Source organism: Mustela putorius, unplaced genomic scaffold, assembly GCF_011764305.1.
Source record: "Mustela putorius furo isolate JIRA1106 unplaced genomic scaffold, ASM1176430v1.1 tig00537227_pilon_pilon_pilon, whole genome shotgun sequence".
In the NCBI taxonomy this organism is placed as follows: Eukaryota; Metazoa; Chordata; class Mammalia; order Carnivora; family Mustelidae; genus Mustela; species Mustela putorius.
The window spans coordinates 27449472-27472840 of NW_025422368.1; the positions used below are offsets into that span (position 1 = coordinate 27449472).

General features: G+C 43.6%; 1 protein-coding gene across 1 annotated transcript; it reads right to left on the minus strand.

Annotated features, from left to right (window-relative positions):
• Positions 1-1308: 1308 nt before the first annotated feature.
• LOC101686750 (cationic amino acid transporter 3-like) lies at positions 1309-22358 on the minus strand. Its single transcript, XM_045073231.1, has 2 exons — positions 22231-22358; positions 1309-4589 (listed from the first exon to the last, which is right to left on the minus strand). The coding sequence occupies exon 2, from the start codon at positions 4398-4400 to the stop codon at positions 2637-2639; it is 1764 nt and encodes a 587-aa protein (XP_044929166.1). The 5' UTR covers positions 4401-4589; positions 22231-22358; the 3' UTR covers positions 1309-2636.
• Positions 22359-23369: the final 1011 nt, after the last annotated feature.

Sequence of the window (23369 nt, forward strand, 5' to 3'; positions counted from 1 at the left end):
GCCTAGAATGACTGTCCCATTTCTCTTCCAGCTCACCTTTCACTTTTTTATTTCCCAAATTTATCCATAAATGTCTTCCTCCAGGAAGTGTCCCTAGACTAATAACTTTTTCTCCGTTTCTACTCATACCTTTTCTTCCAAAGGAATGATGCCTTAACTCCTATCCAGTTATTAATTCCTCCCATGTCAGTCCATTTCCCTCCACATTTGGGGTATGCATTGTTTTTTACCAAGATATCTTAGATGCTCTCACAAGGTTTTTGCACCAGTCCTACAAAGAAGCATCCAAAGGAGTGTGTAAATATATGAGAGGTCCTGCCTCCACCAGGCTTCCCTGGAGTCACCTACCCCGTGTGGGGAAAATGAGAAATATCGTGAGTAAAAAAGTAGCTTCCTAGCCCTCTATCCCAGGGCAGGCCCCATACATAAATGCAACAGAAAAACACTGGCCCTTCTGTTCCAGTCATTGACTACATCAAAAAAGATGCCTGTTGTGCCCACACTGGAGCCAGTTTCATCTTTAGGAATTCCCTGGAGTCAGAGAGAGCAGGTTGGGCCTTTCATCAATTTCACTACTTCTGGCTCCTTCCCATATTCCATGGAAAGACATGGAGCAGGGCCAACGGAGGTCATGTTGGGTATGTTCCTGTTCCAGGTCTGCATTTTTCCTGTTGCTCTCTGAATGAACAACACTGTTTTTAATGTTGGGTCGAGAGGAAGGAAAGAACCTACTTCTTGCTTGGAGTAAGACTCCATTCTGATAGAAGAGACAGGATAGTCACCAGAATTCAGGCATAGCCACACAAAGGCAAAACTTGTAATAGCTTAGTACAGGTCTAGAGGCACTTCTAGATTTAGTTCTGAAAGTAGAGAAATGCTGTTTGTCAAGGAAGTCTTCCAGATGATAGTCTTAAAGGAATAACATAGCACTAGCCTAAAAGGAGAATTTTCTGCATCAAAGAAATGTGTAAGGTTCAATTCACTTTAACATGAATTTACTAAATGCTCATTATGTGCCCAGCTCCCAGCTGGATGCTCTCAGCAGTAAACAAGATACACTCCTGGGGCACCTGGGTGGCTCAGTGTGTTAAGCCTCTGACCTTTGGCTCAGGTCATGATCTCAGGGTACTGATACTCTCTGCTCAGTGGGGAGCCTGCTTCCCCCTTCCTCTCTGCCTGCTTCTCTGCCTACTTGTGATCTCTCACTGTCAAATAAATAAATACAATCTTAAAAAAAAAGATACACTCCTTACCTATGATTTACAATCATAAAGAAATAAAGACACACAGATAGCTTTGGTATTTCATATTTAAAATTTCAGCTTTATTGAGGTATAATTGACATAGAAAATTATAAGTTACTTAATGAGTACACTGTGGTGATTTGTTATACATATACATTGTGAAATGATTCACTCTGATATCCCCACTGGGAGAGGATTAATGGATGTTATTTTAATCTAAATATCTCATTAAAATGAAAAAAAATCTCATTAAATGAAAGTCAATGGTCAAAGCACACCTTTCTTTCCCTCACTTAATCTTTGTATCATCAGGGCCTTCAGGTGGAGCTTTCCTTTTCAGTTGTGTTCCCTGGACCAGAGGTATCAGCCCTACCTGTGAACTTGTTAGAACTACAAGTATTGGGGGCCACTCTGACCCACTGAATTCCAAAGGCTGGGGTGGGGCCCAGTGATCTGTTTTCACAAGTCCTATGGATGAGGTGGCACCTGCTGAAGTTTGAGCACCACTCAGCAGTGTACTTACTAGTCCTGGTCTCTCTCTTCTCATCCCCCTTCACTGTGACTTCAATTAATGAGTTAAAGAGACAACCATGAGCATGCCCAGCTCAGACACTTTCACTTTTTTGTTAAGTTCCTTTTTTTATCCAGAATCAAGTTACCCACAGGACACTTGATATATCTAAAGAGGTTTTAATATCCAAAGTATATACAGAACTTCTACAAGTCAACACCAGAAAACCCGAACAATCCTATAAATGGATTGAAGGCTTGAATAAACATTTTCCAGAGAAGACATACCAGATGGGTAACAGACACATGAAAAATGGGCAACATCATTATTCATCAGGGAATGTATCTTAAAACCACACTGAGATATCATTTTATACCCAATAGAATGGCTAAAATAAAAGAGCAAGAAATAGCAAGTGTTGATGAGGATATAAAGAAAAGTGAACCCTCAGTTACCGTCAGTGGGAATGCAAATTGATGCTGCCATTATGGAAATCATTATGGAATTTCCTCAGAAAATTAAAAATAAAACTACCATTTTACCCAGTATTTCCCTACTGGATCTAAACAGAAAGAAAAACACTTTCTGGTTTCTTTTAATAATAACTTTCAAAACCTAGTATGTAGTACAAACACATTTGGAAAGTAGACAGAAAAAAGGAGAAAGAGCAAAGACACATTCTTCATTTCATTATAAATAGAGTTGTATTAGTGTTCTCCCACCAACTACCCATGGGAAGCCAAGCTTTCCATGTGCCCCAAAGTACTCTATTATCGCAGGGGACCAGACTTCATTCAAGTGTGATGATGTCAACTCAAATACAGACTGCCACTGCTAAGTTCACTGCTGAGTCTACAGTTTTGGTCCTAACTAAAGTAGGGTTAAGGGACCAAGCTGTGCTGGATCCCGTAGCCAAAGTATATAGTAAACCCAGTTAGCATCCAGACACCAAATCGGGCCCAGGTGCCAGCTGACATCTGCATCATAAGATAAACATTCACAGAGATGCTCAGGAGTGGGAGGAGAGGCAGAGCAGGGACTTTAAAGTGAAGGGGAGTGGAACTCTGTGGCTGTCTCCAGATGACCCCAGTGATCCCAGTAATGAGCACCAGGAGCAGCACAACCACTGTGATCGCCCCTGCATCTCCAGAAAGCAGACCTGGCCAGTGGGCCAGCACCAGGCAGAGGAGAGCCAGCAGCAGAACAAGTAGTGAGGAGCAAACAATGACAACCCAGCCAGATAGTGGAGTGGGGGTGGGGCTCCCTGGAAAAAACAATTCTTGTAGTGTCAGTTTCTCTGCTGCCTGTCCATTCTCTTCCTGCTCCTGTGCTTTTTTTACCCCATTCCTCCTCTCAGGCTGGTACCTGAGGATGAGAACACAAAGAGCCATCAGGGAGTAAGCTAGCAGGGCCCCAACTGACATGAGATCCAGAAGATCAGTGAGTCCAAGGAAGAATGCCATGATTCCTACGATGATGCCCAAGATTACAGTGGACACATTGGGCATGTATGTGCTGGTCTGGATTCTGGCAAGGACAGGGAACAGGAGGCCATCCTGTGCCATCATGTATATCAGATTACGTATGGGGAACATAAAGCCAAAGATGCTGACAGAAAGACTACAGAGGAATACAAAAGCTATAGCATAGTAGGCAGTTGTCCAGCCAATATGGAGAAATATCTCTGGCAATGTGCTCCCAGGTCGAAGCTGGTAGTAAGGAACCATAAGTGTTAGTGCTGCAGCGACACCAAAATACAACAAAAAGCAGATGAGCAGTGAAACCACAATGCCCATGGGGATGGAACGCTCAGGATTCTGGGCTTCTTCCACTCTTGTAATAATAATGCTAAAACCAATAAATGCATAGAAACAGGTAGCTACTCCACGGAGAATCCCCCTGAACCCAAAAGGCACAAATCCTCCAGAGCCCAGAGGGCCCAAGCTAGAGGTGTCATTGAGTCCAGCCTTTACATAGTCCTCTTCTGTGAGCTTCCAGTTGTGCAGGTCTCCCTTAATGAAGCCTGAGATGATGACAAAACTGAGAGCCAAAAGTTTCACCAACGTGACCACTTTGGAAACCGGGAAAATCCACCTATTCCTCAGAGTCAGCAATTCCATCAGCAACAACATAAGGCCCACAACAATGAAGCCTAGAATTTCTCCCAGGTGCTGGGGAACATTTGGTGAGATGCTCTCATGCAGGGTCTGAGAGATCTGGTTCCCAAGCAGATTGTCAAAAGCTAAGGTCCAAGCCCGAGCCACAGTGGCTGTATGAGCAACAAAGAAGACAATGAGGTTCCAGCCAGTGATGAAAGCCCAGATTTCACCCATAGTGACATAGGTGTAGAGATATGAAGAGCCAGCATAGGGAACCTGGACACCAAACTCTGCATAGCACAGCCCAGCCAACCCAGAAGACAGGCTGGCTCCCAACAAGCAGACCACAATGGATGGTCCTGTTACATCTCTAGCTACCTCCCCAGCCAGGACAAACACACCTACTCCCACTGTGCAGCCCACACCCAGGGCCACTAAATCCAGAGTGGTCCGTCTTCTGGCAGGGGCCATCTCATTCACATCTTCTTCCAGCATTCGTCTGCGTACCAGCTTTGGACCAATTCTGCGAAGTGCCTGACATGGCATTCTAGTTGGAATGAAGAGGACTCTAGGGTCAGAGAGCTGTAGAAAGTCCAGGAGTGGAGAGTCTGAGATCAGGTTCAATGAGGCTGAGTTAAGCTGAGTTGAGTTGGGGCTGTTGAGTTCTGTTGCTCAGGCTTCAGAGCTGCTGCTTCATATTTTTCTTTTCTGTTATGTGTTATCCCTCCATAATGCCTAAGTAAACAATAAATATTTACTGGAAAATGGTGTTCAATCAACCAACTAAGGCTCACAAGTCCCATGTCACTTGTTACAGCACAAATATCATAGAAACTTATACAAATATCATAGAAACATAGAGGACATCATAGAAAAATCAATATTGCTTTCCCTCCAGGAAAGAGGACAATGGTTCCCCACATTCTGCTTTTAAACATACCACAGGACATATTCCAAATTGGGTTCATCCAACTCATGTAGTGTCATGTACTAATTAAGCCATAAGACAAGAGGTCATGAATTATTGTAGAGTAATTCTCACATAGGATGTGCGAGCAGTGTTTGAGTGTGAGTCATGACAGGTTAATTCACGGACTGGTCAGCCTCATCACAAGTGTAGACCCATCTTGAAAATATCATCTGAGATTAAAATATAACTTTGGCCCCCCAGTCATAAACCTTTAGCTCCAGCATCAGCTAGCCAAGGTCAGCTGGCACGTTGGTTCCTTTCTCTTCATTCCGCATCATCCAATTAGCTGTGCTGAGGGCCAAGCATGGACAGTCCACCCCTTCCCTTTACCACCTAGGCCCACAAGGGTGCAGTGAACAGAGAGGAAGAAGGGGAAAGGGGCAGGACCTTCATAACCACCTGCAAGAAGGAAAGGACCAGGCTGTCTGAGAAGGAAACACTGGAGAAATGGGGGCAACAGCCAATCTAGGGTCCATGACTGAGAAGGGAGAGGAGCGAGGAATTTAGTTTTGTGAATTCTTACATTCAACACATCTCACCCAAAACAACTAGGAAAGATTCACTACAGTTTTTATGTCCACGGTTATGAATGTGTGATGGGTAGAGAGAAAAGAAATAAGTCCCCTAACTCAGTGGCTCATAATTTAAATATTTCCCTCTCTCTCCTGCCTCTCTGGGTTCCAGGAGAGAAGGTGAGGCCACTTCTGCAGGAAGTCTCTTCACCAGCCACACAGTGATCCAAACACACCCTGTGTAATCTGTGATGTCAGCTGCCAGAGACTTGGAGGTTATGCCCCACTCTGTGAGCTTGTATTAAAACACACATTTTTAACTTCCTATTAATTTTTCACAAGAAATTATTTTTAACTCCCTTGAAACATTGCCCGAGTATGTCAAATATATATTCTTAATGAATGAACCCTGGATGTGGTTCTTCTTTCCCCCTTCTCCCCTGCTGCTATTCAAATGACTATTGCCCAAGAGGAGATCAAGTCTTTGGATGAACAATTCACAGCCATGCCCAGAAAAGAACTTCAGAATACATAGAGAACAAAGGGAGGCAGTCCCCACTATCCTCCCTGCTCAGGCTTTGGTTTTGAGAGAATTTAATGGGATGTTGGCAGAAGTTTTCTTTTCTTTTTTTTTTTTTAATTTTATTTATTTATTTGACAGAGAAATCACAAGTAGGCAGAGAGGCAGGCGGCGGTGGGGGGGGGGGGCAGGACGCAGGCTCCCTGCTGAGCAGGGAGCTAGATGCAGGGCTCAATGCCAGGACCCTGAGATCATGACCTGAGCTGAAGGCAGAGGCTTAACCCCCTAAGCCACCCAGGTGCCCCTGGAGAAGTTTTTATAGACAGAAAGATCAAGTCAAAATGGAAAAGTCTTATACAGAATACACCAAGGGCTGATGGAGGGAAGCAGATGGTTATGGGCTTAAAGGGTAATGGGTACTAAGGAGGACACTTGTGGTGAGAACTGGGTGTTTATATAAGTAATGAATCACTAAATTCTACTCCTGAAATCAATAATTAATATTACCACATATATTAACTAAGTAGAATTTAAAGTTTAAAAATTAAATTTAAAAAACCTCAAGAAAATAATTGGAAAATCTTCTCTATACATTGTTGAAAGGAAACTGACATATGGGCCAGACCTTCTGACTGCAAATCCATCTAGATTCCTTATTTGCCACTCACTAGTTCCAGTGTTATGATTTCCCAACTCACTTAAGATAGAAAAGAAGAGCCAATTCTTAATGTACGGAAGTTTACACTATAAATATGATTGAGTCATCCTCCACCCATCCCCAGGCTCCAAACCCTTCAGTGGTTCCCCACTCTCCTTCCTTCATCATCTGACATAGGCTTGCTCCTCTAGCATCATCCCCTGGTGTTAAACACATGGGGTCCTAAGCTTAGGGAATTAAACCAAACATCAAAAAAATGCAATAATAATAGTAATAGTTGTAGTAGTAACACTACTAATAATAATGATCTGTTCACCTGTGGATGGCTCATCTTATTCCTGGGAGAGGCAGTGCTGGTTACTATAGAGTAAGAGCAATGACCATTACGTCAGAAATTCTGCATGTGAGCCCTGGCCCTTTCTCGTAACTACAGTAACTCAGGGAATCTGCTCTCTCTAAGCCTCTGTCTCCTCATCCACAAGGGAACTCACCTGACTTTCACTGGATCAGCATGAGAATTCATTGAGGAGACACAAACCATCACACACTATTGGTGGAGTGTCACGGGGCACCATCCTGAAGGACAATCCCAGTGGAATTAAGAACCCACACTCCCTCTCAACCCACAATCTCTCTCCCTCCAAGGGGCACACCCCTGGGAAACTCTCTCCTGAGTCTGTAATGGGCCCATGCGAGCATGTTCATCACATGACTGTTTGTGGTGGCAGGAAGTGGGAGCCGTGCCAGCCTCTGTTTCTAGATTAATACATAAGTAAAATGTGCCGTGAGTGCACAATGAAATGTACATAGCAGTCAGAGTTCATAAAGTCCCTTTACAGAGAACAACTTGGGTAGATCTCAGAGACCAAGTTAGGTAGCCAAAGTGAAAGCAGTGTGATGTGTCTAGCACAATGCTATCTATGTACATTTTAAAAACAGCCCAAAAATGCTGTGTATTTGTCAAGGATACATGTATACCTGTTTAAAACGTCATGTTATTCTTGTGCTCAAAACCTTCCATTGGTCTCTCTTTTAATTTAGAATAGAAACCAAAGTCTGTATTTTCAGTGACCTACAAAGTCCTACAGGATTTGTCACTGACTCAGTGACTGTTCAGCCTTCTGTTTCTCTCGTCCCACTCATTTCTCTGTAGTCACTGGCCTCCTAACCATTCGGCCTACTAATATATCAGACAAAGCCCTACCTCAGGGCCTTTGTATTTGCTGTCCCCTATAACTGCACCACTTCTGTCCCAAATATCCACATGGCAGCTCCCTTCCCTGCATTTGGTGAAATAACATGTCTGTAGCACAGCCTTCCTGAATCACCCCACATACAGCTGCAATCTGCTCCTAACCACAGACAAGTGACCTCGTCTCTCCAGCCTTGATTTTTCCCCAGCACTTGTCACTATTTAAGGCACCATATGTTTTACTTATTTATTTGCTCATGATTTGTCTCACTCCATAAGCATGTAAGATCCATGAAAGAAGGATTTTTTTTTCTATTTTGCTCCTGTCTATAGTCCCCCATCTACACCTGTGTCTGACAGAGATGGCACTGTGTTTGTTGAAAGGAAGACAATATCTAACTACACATAGAGAACATGGACCAGAAAAATGTTTGTTAAATACACTAAAATAAGTCTCTCCAGTGAGGAGGGTGAATGAGAACGAGATAAGGATGAAGGGGCTAATAAAACGCACCAGCTGTCAGAGCCCTGCTGTAACTCTCCCCCTACCCTCAGGCCTATCACTTCCTCCCTAACTCAGCTCCTCACATCCTGACATACCCTTCCTGGGATGAGCCTGTGGGTTGGGTGAGTCACCTGCCCTGCCAGGGACACCCTCCTCCCTCCTTCTGTCCAGTCTTGACCTTCTAGCTCCTCTCAGCCCTATTCTATGACCTTCCCTCCACATCTAGGAAGACTTTCTTAAGCCATCCTTACTGATCCCCATCTCCAACCTTTCTCACCTTCCTGTCAGCATTATAGGTCCTCCTGATGGTCAGCTGAGACTGATTTTCAGCTGGTGGTGTCCTTGTGTGCCACTTATATTCCTTTACAGTGCAAAAGCATCCAGACGGCAGGGCCAAGATCTACGTACTTACTCCTCCATCTAAATTCCACACCCCCACTTTCAACCCTCACCCCCCAGTATAAGGATCTGCTCATAATTATACTAAGCAACTATATGTGGCATTTAGGACAGAGAGAATGCATATATAGAGCTGTATTGATTGACTACTATATCTTAAGATCCCTAGAGACTTTTAAATTTTTCTTTTAATTCTAGAAAGAGTGAAAGGGCCAAACAGAGATATAAACAAGAGACTAGAATATGCCCCATCATCTATTTCAAGAACATTTCCTGAGGACATTTCCTAATGAGGGCCCTGGGTGTGTGAATCTTGGTTAAAATAGGAAACAGTCTCTCCCAAAGGAGGTGCTTGGCAGAGGGGAGGTGCTTACAGAAATGCAGAGAGGGGGCAGGGAACATGAAGTAGCATATATGAATTCCATAATGCTCCCAGCTCCCCTTCCCTTCCCTTTCCTTCCTAAAGAGCTTCAAAGACGATTTGGATATCAGTTGCTTTGCTAGAAGTTTGATAAAGACTTGAGAGAACAGTTAATGAGGGTGTTCAATAATTATTTTCAAGTTCTCAAAGTTTCAGAAAAGTAGACTTTAAATGTAACATCTCTAGAGATTATACCAGCCCTCTGTATCCAAGCACAGCTCCTTTCTGATCCCAAAGTGTATAAATACTCTCATCCTTCTTGAAGTTTCCGGACAATAAAAATGTACCCTTATTTCCATCACTTCATCTTTACATTATTCAGGCCTTCAGCTGGAGCTTTGTTTTTCAGTGTGTGGTCCCTGAACCAGCAGTATCAGCATCATGTGAGAATTTGTTAGAAGTGTAAGTTCTGGCCCCCATCCTGACCTGCTGAATCCTGGATGCTGGGGTGGGGCTCAGCAACCTGTGTTGCTCAGCAACCTGTGAGCCTCACCTCACAAGCCCTCCAAGTGAGGTGGCACCTGCTGGAGTTTGAGCACCACTGAGCAGCATACTATTCCTGGCCTCTCAGCACCACCACCCCCTCATTGGGACTTGATTGTGAGTTGAGGAGATAGCAGTGAGTATGCTCTGCTCAGCGCCTTCCAGTTTTTGTTGGTTTTCTTTTTTCATCCAGAACCAACTTGCCCATAGTATACACACATTCCAACCTGCTGATACACCAGAAAATCTAATAAGAGCAGGCTCTCTCCTATGATAGAAGGCAGAGGTTGCTCAGCACGACTGGTGATGACGAATATGTCTGTCTGACTAATGCAAGACTGACTATCAAGTCAATTAGGCTGCAGATCTACAGCTGATGATTCAATCGTCTGTCTCTATGTCATGATTATCAGTAGGTTCCAAACACAGGAGGGGGGAGATGGGATGTTATTTATTGGACCCCTACAGCTCCAACTATGGGTTGTAGTGAAAAGTGGACAGGATGCAGGTTCAGATGGTATGCAGTATGGACACCCAGTTGAGAGAATAATAGGGCAGAAGAACCAGAGGCAATCCTAGATTTTTTCAAGGAAATGGAACTTGAGAAATGATCAGCTGTGACCTCTCCCATTACAGACAAATAAGCAGAGCATGGAAGGAACTGAATGGTTTGCTCAAGGTCACATTGCTAGTTAGTGGTGGAATCAGGATGAGAATCCAGGATACCTGGCTCTCAGCTGTGTACTTTCTGAGCAGGTGGACCAAAGCAGACAATAGCAGAGAAACTTTAAAGTCCAAGAATGTAGACATGGCTAAGTAGAAGAAGCAGCCCCAGGGTTTTTCAGCATGAGTGGTGGATTCAAAGCAAAGTGCTTTGTGCTCAGAGGAAAGCTCTGGCTCCAGTCCACGTGTGCCTGCTCTGTTGTCCCCTCACACTGCCGAGGCTCAAGCTACACAGCCTGCTCAGTGTGCTCTGAACATGGCTTCATTTTCCTGTGCTTTTCCTGGTGTTGTTCTCTCTGCCTTCAAATCTTTCCCTCCTGCCCATGTGTGGAAAATTCCATCTGGGCTTGGAGAGTGCTGGTTTAAATGCCATTCTTCTACAAATTCTTCTCTGATTTCATCAGTCAACTTTTACCACTGTGCCATCTCCTCAACTCTGAATTCCCAAGACACATTATCTGCTTATTACTTATGACAGTACTTACTTAAGCCAACGTTGTTTAAAAAAATACTAGAGAAAATTCCAAAAGCTACAACACAGTAGGCCCAACCAATACAGAGAAATGACTGAGGCAACCTGCTCCCAGGTCAAAGCTGGTAGTAAGAAACCATAAGTATAAGTACTGCAGAGACACCAAAAGACACCAAAAAGCAGGTGAGCAGTGAAATCACAATCCCCATGGGGATGTAATATTCAGGAATCATGACTTCTTCAACTCTGGTAATAATAAGGGTGAAACCAGCAAAAGGATAGATACAGGTAGCTGATCCATGGAGAATCCCCTGGAAGCCAAAAGGCACAAATCCTCCAGAGCTGAGGGGCCAAGTGAGAGGTGTCATTGAGTCCAGCCTTTACATAGTCCTCTTCTGTGAGCTTCCAGTTGTGCAGGTCTCCCTTAATGAAGCCTGAGATGATGACAAAACTGAGAATGAAAATGTCCATGAATGTGAACATGCTGAGAATCAGGAAAACATGCCTAGTTTCCTGAATCAGTAATTCTATGAGCAAGAACACAAGGGTCACAATAAAGAAGCCTAGAATTTCTTTAAAGACATGGGAAACATGCAGTGGGATGCTCTAATGAAGGATCTGAGAAATCCTGTCACCAGAAATATTGTCAAAAGGTAAGGTACAGGGCGCCTGGGTGGCTCAGTGGGTTAAGCCGCTGCCTTCGGCTCAGGTCATGATCTCAGGGTCCTGGGATCGAGTCCCGCATTGGGCTCTCTGCTCAGCAGGGAGCCTGCTTCCCTCTCTCTCTCTCTGCCTGCCTCTCCATCTACTTGTGATTTCTGTCAAATAAATAAATAAAATCTTTAAAAAAAAAAAAAAGGTAAGGTACAGGCTTGGTAAACAATGGTTATCCTAGCAATGTTGGAAAGGATGAGGTTCCAGCCAATGGTGAAAACCCAAGTTTACCTACAGTGACAAAGATGTAGAGGTATGCTGAGCCAGAATGGGGAACCTGGGCACTAATCTGCATAGCACAGTACACCCAACATAGAAGCTAGGCCAGTCACCAAAAAGCAGATCACAGTGTCTGGTCCTGCTATATCTTTAACCACCTCGCCAGCCAAGATATACACAATCATATTCACTGGGTTGTCCACACCCAGGACCACTAAATCCAGAGTAGTCTGGCCTCTGGCAGGGCCAGTGTCAGCCCTGTGTTACTCCACCATATGTCTGTGCACCAGCTTTTGACCAAGCTTTGGATCTTCAAAGTGCCTGACACAGCATGATAGCTGGGATTGAAGATGAGTCTAGGATCAAGGAGCTATAGCAAGCTCAGGGAGCTGAGAGTCTCAGATCAATTTCAGTGAGGTTGAGTTAAGCAGAGTTGGGTTGGGGCTGCCAAGGTCCGTTGCTCAAGTTTTTAAAGTTGCTGCTTCATATTTCTTCTGGTATGTACTCTCCCTCCATAATGCCTAAGACATGGTAAACAATAAATTTTTACTAAATCCATTATTCAACCCACCAACCAAAGCTCAGAAACCCCACGTAACCTGTTGCAGGCCAAAGATCACAGAAACTGACATCAAAGGACAGCATAGAGAAATTAGTCCTGCTTTCCCCACAGAAAAAGTGTGAAATACTTCCCAACATTCTCCTTTTTATGCACTACATGATGCAATGCCATTTGGGTTCATCTAACATATTTAACTTCATATACTAACTAAGCAGCAAGACACAATAGGATATGAATATATTGTGCAATAAATCACACACTGAATGTGTGCTTGGTGCTTGAGCATGAGTTATGATACATTAATTCAGAGACTAGATGTCTCATTGCAATTACCCATTTTTTTTAATAAATCATTTGAGCTTAAAATACAAATATTGGTTTTCTGGTCTTAAACTTTTGGGCCCAAAATCAGCTAGCTAAGTTCAGATGGCACTTTGGCCCTCTTTCACCTCATTCTGCATTACACATTCAGCTGTACTGATGACCATGAATGTACTTTCCACCCCTTCTATAATGAGGGGAGATAATAATAGAGATAAGGATGAAGGGGAAAATAAAATGCATTGAAAGGGGGCCTGAGACGGTGTGATGGTGGGAACACGTCATGAATGAGGGAGGGACAGACTTCACTTTGAGCACTGCAGATTCAACACAGGAATTGCAGGAGATAATGTGAGAGGACCTGGTACAGAGCCTAAGTGGCAGACATTCAGTAGATTTAACATGAGGGGGAACCAGAATCCTGTAATTGCCCAGGATATGGAGAATACAATACCTGCTAGAAAAAGAATTCAGAACAAGGGAAGATGGGGCACCCCTTCGACTAGGTCCCTCTGAACCCATGACCCTTTTCCCCATTCCTCTTTCTCCTCCAGCTCCTTCAACCATCTATGGAGGCTCCTGTCATTGGCCCTAAGGATGTTTGTATCATGTTTCTGTCTCTGGGGAACCATCACCAGCCATCTACCTCCCAAAAAAGACACAACAGTGGTCCTTCACATTTGTTGACTCACACAAGGTTGGTCACCTTTAAAAAAATGTCATATGCTCTGCTGAAGTCCATCCATGGACCCTGAGCAGGAATCCCAGAGGAGGACCATCTGAATGGCAGGAGTAGAGAGGGGTCATACTTGATAACTTCTGTTTCTCTCAACTATGTTTTGCAGGATGGTCTTTATGCTCTTTCCACTTTTACTGAAGGTGAAGCAAAGTGGGCCTACGACAGAGTATGAAAATGATAGAGAAGCAGGGGTGCCTGGGTGGCTCAGTGGGATAAGCCTTTGTCTTCAGCTCAGGTCATGATCTCAGGGTCCTGGGATCAAGCCCCACATCAGGCTTTCTGCTCAGCTCAGCTCTCCCTTTCTCTCTCTGCCTACTTGTGATATCTCTGCGTCTGTCAGATAAATAAAATCTTGAAAAAAATCACTACAATATAAAAAAAAATAATAGAGAAGCAGCCCAAAGAACAAAACATCTGGGAATTAAATAATATTTTGTGACTCCAACAGAGGTAGGCAGAACAAATAATTAAGAAGCAAACTTAGGGAAAATAAAGCAAACCCATGATTGGGAATCCTGAGAGAGTTTACTACAAATACAACTTATAACAGCACAGATAAACATCATCCTCAAATACCACTTTCAGAAATACCCTTTCTCATGAAATAATCTGCAAGTATTCCTATAGTTTCTGTTCAGTCCAAATTCTCTGACCCAGCTGTGGGAGCTCCCCTCAGACCCATCACCTCCTCCCTAACTCAGCTCCTCACATACTGACTTAGCCTTCCTGAGATGTACCTTTGGCTTTGGTAAGTACCTGCCCTGCCAGGGATGCCCTCCTCACTCCTTTCTGTTCAGTCTTGACCTTCTAGTCCTTCCCAACCATATTCTATAACATTTTCCCCACATCTAGGAAGCCTTTCCTAAGCCATCCTGACTGATCCCCATCTCCAACCTTCCTCCCCTTCTCACCAGCCCTTACAGCCTGACCTGATGATCAGTTGAAACATTTTTCCATCCTATCAGCTAGTGTCCTAGGTGTGTCACTTAAATTCCTTTACAGTCTAAAAGCTTCCAGAGGGCAGGGTCAGGATCCATATACCTCCTCCTTCTGATTTCCATACTTCTACCCCCAACCTGCACTACTTAGGGCAAGAATCGGTTCATGATTGTGACAAGCAACCAAAAGAGGCTTTTAGGACAGAGAAAAGGAATATAGATATGTATTGATTAACTACTGTATCTTGAGATTCCTAGAAGTTTTTGTTTTTGTTTTTTGTTTTTGTTTGTTTGTTTGTTTTAAAGAGATAAAGGGCAAAAAGAGAGACTAGAACATGCTCTCTCACAAAAGAGGTGCTTTCTCGGGGGGCATATTTAAAGAAATGCAGACAGGGGTCAGAGAATAGGAAGCCAGCTTGCAGGAATTCCATAATGCCCCCAGCTTCCCCTTCCCTCCCTCCTCCTCCCTGTGTTTCTCCCAGTCTCTAAGCTCCTTCCAAACTCAGAAACCAGTTTCCATCCCAAGTCTCCAAGAAAAACTCCTGCCAAATCCTGTAACAATCCACCCACTAAACTAAAGTGGCAAATCAAGAAATGGATTTGGTAGGGCTTGTTTCACTTTTCGGGTGTTGGGAATAATGCTGTTACGAATACAGGTATACAAATATCTTTTTCTGCCTCTGCCTTCCACTCATTGGGCTGTATACCCAGAAGTGGGATCGCTGGATCATATGGTAACTGTATATGCATTTTTTTGAGAAATCACAATTTTTAGAGAAATCTCCACAACAGCTACAACATTTTACATTCCCTCCAACCATGCACAAGCGTCCCATTTTCTCCACATCTTCATGCTCTGTCTCTTGCTCTCTCTCTCTCTCTCTCAAATGAATAAATAAAATCTTTTTAAAAAAAGCTGGAGGAAATATTTCAAAACATAGATGAAAGTATGTCACTCTCCAGCTTAAAAATCCTTTGACTTTCCTTTGTGCTTCTCCACCATTACAGTTTTCATGCTTTCCTTACACACTAGAGGGCTGCTCTTGATCTCTCTCCCATCCTTACCTCCACAGGCCACATGGTCCCCTCAACACCATTTTCACTGGCCACATTTCAATTCCTGAAAATGAGCCTTTGCACTCATGCAGATCCTTCTGCTTTGACTAATCTTCTCCTTACTTTTCACAGCCAACATCACTTCCTCACAGGTTGAACGTTTGCCAAAATGGCATTGTCCTCTTTATCCTTAACCCAGAAGAGCCAGAACCAGAAAAATATCAGCTCATCAGTTGCTTCAAAACATGGTTAATGTCTTTCCATAGCTAAGATGACAGGGTGATGCTGGAAAGAATATTTTAGCTATATCAGATTGATATTTCTGGCTTGGTTGTTGTTGACAACCAGAAACCTGACCTATTAGACTATTAAAAAATGGGCATTTGTGTTTCCCATTATGACCCATGTCTGTGACCAGCTCTGAGCTCACAGCACTTAGAGCATTGTTAGTATTTATTAATTATCCACGGAAATAAGCACAAAGACCAATGGACATTAGGCATCAGTACAGAACTCTTTCTCTTTTGTTAAAGTTACTAAGGAGTATGGCCACAAGATAAGGAAAAATAGATATTTTGAATATGCTATTATTGTGGGAAGATCAACAGAGAAAGTAACGGATTGCCTTTCTGTTTTAGTTTCAAAAGGAAAAAAATGCCACATATGTTCAGAAACAGGATTGACAAAGCAGCCTTTGGAGCCTGACTTTATTCAGGTAAATTGCATAAAAATTTAGAATAAATCTCGGAAACTACAATTGAACTCATTTGTTGGGAATCACCAACCTAGACCTCAATTCAATTCAGGTAACATGAAATCACTTAGACATTTAGCACATTATCCACATGAGACCTCTATCTAGTAGGTTCCTACAGTTTGCAAATACTGCATATCCAGGACCAGCTTCCTGCCATACTCCCTGTCCACCCTCCTGGTCCATAATATTGGTAACTCTAAGCAATGAGAACCTCTCAGCTCTCGCTCAGATTCACCCAACAGCTGTCAGAGAGTGCTGCCCTTGAAATAGGATAAAGCCCTCAATCACATTCTTCCTGACAACTGCATTGCTTCAGATAACTGAAGTGTGAGTGCTCTCTATCCTCCTTCTGGAAAATGACACTTTTCCTCAAGTCTTAAAAAGACTCATGCATACACACACACACACACACACCCCTAGACCCAGAGTTTCCTACACTCCATTAAGTCAAAACTTCTAAGATTATTTTTCTAAGTCTTTCTTCTCATTGTTGTTCTACCAATTATTCCTAGTATTAACCATTTCTGTGGCTCCTACTTAAACAGGACAAATATTTCACCACACATGTACATCTTGCTGGCATTATCATCAGCTCTCACACAGACCATCCCTCTGCCTAGAACAGCCTCTTTCCAAACCCTGTTCAGCAAGATCCTCCTTCCTTCCCAAAGTTTCTCTGGCCACACCTATAGATAGATATCTGATCTCTCCAGTATGCTCTCCTTGCCCTCTACACTCCCCTCTTCAATGTCCAATGTCATAAGTCAATGGCTTAGACTTTTGCATGGGGAGAACATACCGTTAGAGAGAAGGTTAGGAGTAGTAGGTGGTGAAGTGGAGCCCAAGAGCGGAGCTTCTGCCTGAGGATGCTTCTAGCTTGCCTTTCCCTTCCCAGATGAACAGTTAACTGGCCACAGCCAAGGAAGGACCCCAAGCTCCACAGACCAATTTGGATGTCAGAGATCTGACACAAGAACTGAGGTCCAAGTCTCTTTCACCATAACAAAGCAAAAGTAGAAGGGAAGTAACCCAAGGCAGCCTAGACAAAGGGTGTTATCTGTGACATTTATGATTCACCGCAGTGTCTTCCCCTCAATGTGTGACAACTGAACAGACAGATGACACAGAGTTTTATTACTCCCACTGCTTTACTTGTTTGGAAAACAAGTCACCTAATGCTCTGACGTTAGGTAACGTGACATGATACTCAAGCTGCAATAACTACAAGTAAATCTCGTCTGCAGAAGGGAGAGTAGGACAATATTCAAAGGATTGAATGGGTGTAGAATAGGATTTCACTTGTCAGGAGGATAGGGAAGTATACTTACAGTGTAAGCTCCCAGAGAAAAGGTATTTCTGGATTTGCTACCTTTTGCCTGCACTGTTTATAAATAACCACACAGATGGGTTCTCTGTACTTTGGGTTGGAGCTAAAGTGAGGGTAATGGTGGTAGAGTTGATAATTTAGGGTGAATAAAAATGTTGTTTTTCCTCTAAGTCTTTTGAACAAAGGATTAGTGTGGTACCTAATCACATACTTGGTCCCTCAAGTAGAAGCCAAAAAAGTTTCTAAGTGAGAAAGACTGGATTTAGTCTATTAGAGATAAGATTTTGGGGCTCCTGGGTGGCTCCATCAGTTAAGTATCAGCCTTTGGCTCAGGTTGAGATCCTGGGATCAGGCTCCCATTGGGGCTCCCTCCTAGGCAGGGAGTCTGTTTCTCCCTCTGCTTCTTCCCCCACTCATGCACTGGCATGTGCTCTCTCTCTCTCTCTCAAATAAATAAATACAGTCATTAAAGAAATAAGATTTCAACTAAGTATAAAGGAATACAAAGGCAAATTCCACATGAGAAAATTTAGGTACCACACTAATCCTTTGTTCAAAAGACTTAGAGGAAAAGCAACATTTTTATTCACCCTAAATTATCAACTCTACCACCATTACCCCCATCATATGTTCAGTTACACACAGTAAAAGAGAATAGTGGAAAATAAAGAATTTCCCTCTCTGGGAACTTACAATTAAGGGCATTTCATGAACCTCCCCACCTGCCAAAATAAGTAAAAGATATATCAGCTACGACCAAGAAAGGTACTCCTCAATAAGAAATGAACAGTCATGGTAAGAGTATGTCAAGATCCCAGATGGCTTCCTTGGTAATGGAAGGTAAGAGTACTAAGAATCAGATTTTCTACTATTGGAGAAACTAGAGAGTATCTTCTGTACACCATGGGTCAACTCGAGAAGGCGGCATGGAAGAGGGGGAATTACCCCATCATGGCATTGTGAGTAACTACTTCCCAGGAAGACACCTGTTCAAGCTATATCTTCAGGTTGGGCCATGATCCAATAAACAGAGCCCCTTTCAGGCCTTCCTTCCATGTCCCCACCAGAAACACAAAGCAAATGCCACCACATCTGAACCAGTAAATCTAATTGCCCAACCAGACAGATCCGGTTAAATATTTGCTACAGATCTATATACCAAGATATAATACTAATTCATCATCATCATCATCATCATCATCATCATCGTCATCATCATCCTCATCATCTCAGTCTTGGTCTATGCAGGAAAGAAAAAGAGAGAGAAACCATTGAAGTAGTAATAAAATATAAACTCTCCCCTGAGGAATGAGAAGTAAGGCTTCCCTGAAAAGTCAGAAAGAAAGTTGAAGTAACAAAATTCAGCTCAGTCTAAAGGAAATAAATATCCAAACTTATCTCCCAGGAGTTTTCTGAGAACAACCTCACCAAATGGATCACTTTCCAGGTATCCTCCCACCTGTGATCTTACTTTGTATTATATTCTGTTTGCATGATACTTTGAAGAAGCTTTCGTCTCCCTTTCTAAAATAAAAACTCCTTGGGATACAACTTGCTTCATGTTCTTTCAAAGAGACTAGAAACCCTAGTTCTGCAAATAAATATTATTGCATGCAACTAAGACTTGAACTTGGAAACACGGAACCCCTCAAACTATCTGCTTATTAGACCCAGAGGAAACACAGCTACCTCCTCCAACTCAGCCACCTACCCTACCACCTCCAGTATTACACCTCTCAAATCCCCTCCCAGTCAGGTAGAGATTGAATTCCAAGTCAGTGAAACCCATCCTGATGCAGAATAACACAGCAGACCAACTGTATGTTGACCAAATCCATCCACCCAAATGTAGCCCCAAATCTATGCAGATGTAGACCAAAACATATGTGCTTCCTTCCTATAACCTATGGAGTCCATTCTACATGTAGGCATAATATAGTGTCCTTGTACCATATTTGGGTAAATGATCAGATAGCCAGGGCTTTTCTAGAGGCTGTATATACTCCAAATTACTTAGTATCATTCTGGGATGGTTGTGAACATGTACCTTTTCTTAGTCCCTTTGGAATAACTGAAGAATGCAATGTTCCTCATTCATGATTTGGCACATACAGGTTTAATTTCAGTTAGAATCCAGTGTTGGAAATTCTTTTTTTTCCCCCCAAGATTTTATTTATTTATTTAACAGAGAGATACATAGTGAGAGAGGGAACACAAGAGGGGTAGTGGGAGAGGGAGAAGCAGGCTTTCTGCCAAGCAGGGAGCCAGAAGCAGGGCTCGATCCCGGGACCCTGGGATCATGACCTGAGCCGAAGGCTAATGCTTAATGTCTGAGCCACCCAGGTGTTGGAAATTTTTAACATTTCTATCATGCCAAAACAAAGTGAACTACTTGACAAATGTTTCTGCAGTTCTTCAGAAAATAGATGGGCTACCAGGAAGAAAGAGAATTAGATTTTCTAAAAAGGAATCAGGAAGAGACTAGCCTTTTAGCCAGGAAGGGTATGAAATTAAGGGATTGACATTGATGTCAACAGTGAAAATCAATTTCTTCCCTACTTCCCCATGAGTCTCTACACACTTTTCTCTACCCTGGACGTTGTCAACACAGAATTTCTAATAAAAGTCCTCAAGAGAAACCAGTAGAAGGAAACCCATATGCCTACCCACTTCATTTCCTAACTACAATTGTGATATAGGAAGGCCTTTGTCTACAATGAACACTGACCTCAAGTCATTTTTTCTAAGAAGCCTCGATAAACTCCTTTGCTTTCCTCCCTCAAATTTTTCCTTTCCTTGTAAGCACAGAATCTAGAAATTCACCCAGTGTTTCTTTTTTTTTTTTTTTTTTTTTTTTTTTTTTTTTTAAATTTATTTATTTATTTGACAGATCACAAGCAGGCAGAGAGGCAGACAGAGAGACAGAGAGGGAGAGAAGAGGAAGCAGGCTCTGCTGAGCAGAGAGCCCGATGTGGGACTCGATCCCAGGACCCTGAGATCATGACCTGAGCCGAAGGCAGAGGCTCCAACCACTGAGCCACCCAGGCACCCCTCACCCAGTGTTTCCATCCATCACTATACTCTGTCTCTACTGTTAGACTAGCAGTTGTGAGTGGTCAGAGCCCATGGCGCCTTCTTCCATGTACCTTCTCCCAATAGACACTCTCAGTAATACACTGCATACAACATGGCTTAGAAAAGGTCAACTGTCTCTCTGGTTATCTTCCTTCATACCTTTAATGTGTCCTTCTGTCCTCCCATGTGAGGATTTGGCTGTCTCTGTCCTCTCTCATCAACTGTGCTTTGTCCTTTCAAAACCGTAGGTAGTTGTTTCACCACTTGCTCCCTTGGAAAGTTAATTGGTTTTGTTTTGGTTTGTTGTTGGAAAGATACCAGATCATCGGAGTCATATGAAAGTTGTATCCTGGCTCAAAGTCCTGAGCTCTTCTCTAAATAGAGATCCAGATGACTTCTCCACCAAGAACCACCTGACTCACACCAGCTCAGGCAACATAATCTACAACAACCAGCTTCTGCCACCACTTTTTTTTTTTTTCTGCCACCACTTTTTAAGGGAAACTCTTATACCTCTTCCTAGTTCTTTCTCATCCCCACTCTGCTTTGTGATTTCTGTGATAATTAAAGAAAAAAGGGACAAGGATAAACCAAGTGAATATCATCCAAAAATCCTACTGATCAATTTGGAATATACTTGCTGAAGAAATTGGTCTTGCCACATGATTTTGCTTTAATTAAGGTTGAAATGAATCTGCCTTCTGGAAGCATATAACATATATCAATTGATAATGGAGAGAAGTAGCCCAAGAACTACTAGAGGGTAAGAGAAATCAACATTCACCACATATAACCAAGAAAACAGGTGTCATGCATGGATAAGTGTTGTCTGGGCTTCTGGTGTTGGGGTGCTGCCCACAGCATACAGGGCAGTAGGGAGGCAGGGAGGGTAGAGAAGAGCTTAATACTCCAAAGGCCTTTGAAATGAAAGAGTTGCAAATATGTTTTGTGATAACAGCAAACTGCCTCTTGGTGGCCCAGTTTTTAAAGACCATGAGGCAGCCACACCCCAGGGGACCTGGGAAATCTTTCCGCCTCTAGACTGACCTGGCTCATAATCAATCCCCCACCATAACATTTAAAATTAGATAAGAAAGGCAGGGAGATACCTTGAGCAGCTGTAAAAATAGATACCTAGCTCCTTGAGCCTGGAGGAAGAAGACCCTCAAATCCTCTCTGGTGATGGGGAACCCCCTTATCACACTGGACCTGCTATTCTGCAAAGTGCATACCGATGTCCTCTCCCAGAAGATACGACACAGAGACTTTCAAACTCTCCAGTGAGAAATGAGGTGAAACGTGAAGGAGGCAGCAGAGCCAGATGGAAAATTTTCCATTCATTAAGAAAACATGTATAAGCTTACTATGTGCTGGGCCCTGTGGGAGAGACAAAGATGAAGAAAGCAAGCTCTGCACCAGGTCAGAAAGGAAAGACTGGGAATAGGGCAGGGCAAAGAGGTGGGAAGAACACTGGAGGAGAAACACCAAGGAATAACTTCCCTTAACTCACATTTTCTCATCAGAGCTGAGAACCTTTCTGGGCTGGAAGAGAACAGAGTGTAGGCCTGTGTATCACTCTGACCCCAGTAAACCTGCCTACCCTTCCCAAACTCATAAGGTACTGATCTATCTCCCCCTCCACCTGCCCCCCCCCCCCCCCGACAAAACCAAAGTCTAATTCAGGTGCCATGAAATACCCTCTACTCAAACCCCACGGGGCTAGACAGCCAGAGGCACTCCAAGCCCAGACTTCTTCTTCCCTGGCTCTGTCTCCACTTTCCTGCCAACTCTATAAGCAGGAGAAATCACTTACCCCTGGGCTGCTTCTGCCTCAGAGGAGAAACGCTTGGGAAGAAAGTGCAAGCCAAACCCAGGAAGAAGAAGAAGCTTGGCCAAGAAGAGTCAGGACTAGGAGTGGAGCTCACAGGGTGCCCTAGAGGAGTTGAGGCTCTAGAGAGGCGGGGCCTTCACAGAGGAGGGGCCTCAAGAGTGTGAGCTCAGAGGAGGCTGGGCCTCAGGGGGCTGGGGCCAAAGGGCAGAAGGGGCCTGGGAAAGATGTGTAAGTAGGAAGAAGATGGTTTAGCTGGAATCCTGGATAAAGGCTAAAGGTGGGCAATGGAAGACTAGTGAGGACCTAAATGGGTGAGGAGGTGACTGAGGGTTTAAATGAGACTTTGCTGGAGACTATGTTGGCAGTAGATGTGAATTTAGAAGTAAACAAACTTTCCAGGGTCTGGGTATAGAAGAGGTCCTGGTTGGCAAGAGGGGGGGTGTGGGAAGCCTGGAGTAGCCCGGCCTGTGGTGATTAGAGGCAAATCCCAGATCCAGTTATAGAGCCCACGCAGCAGTCCTGTAATCAAGGATAGAAGCACCTCCCCCAACCCAGGTGCTTCTCCCAGAATCTCCTACTGGTTCCTCCACCATTGCCACCCATCCTTGCCTCAGCCACATTTACTCCAGGAGTAATACTTTAGTATTACTAAATACTGGCTCAAGCTTTCCCCCGAAGGATTTCCCGAGACAGTCACTCAGCGTTCACAGCATATTCTGACTGAATGAGCATCGAGCCTTGTGCTGGAGGAAATAAAGACATGGTCCCTGCCTGCAGAGCTTCCTGCTCTAGACAATCATAATGAAGGGACTCCAAGACCCTGAAACAGTGACCAAAGGAAGGTGCTTCCTCCTCCCCGAACATTAATCTTCAAACAGAGGCAGGATTTCTCAGAGATGCATGGTGGGGATGGGGCCTACTTAGAGACCCCGGGCTGAATGCCCAAGTGAAGGGCCCACAAGCCATGGGTCTCAGGGAAAAGGGAAACCACTGCCTCTCCTTGATACTGCTGACATGCCTCTAAACTGTCAATTATGTGCCTTAATGGCTTGGGATGGAGGTGGAGGGAGGGGAGAGGAGGGTAACAGCATGTCCCTAAAGAGACAGAGTCTATACTAACT

Coding starts and splice junctions, on each gene's coding strand:
- LOC101686750 (XM_045073231.1), bottom strand. CDS start 4,400: ATGCCATGTCAGGCACTTCGCAGAATTGGTCCAAAGCTGGTACGCAGA.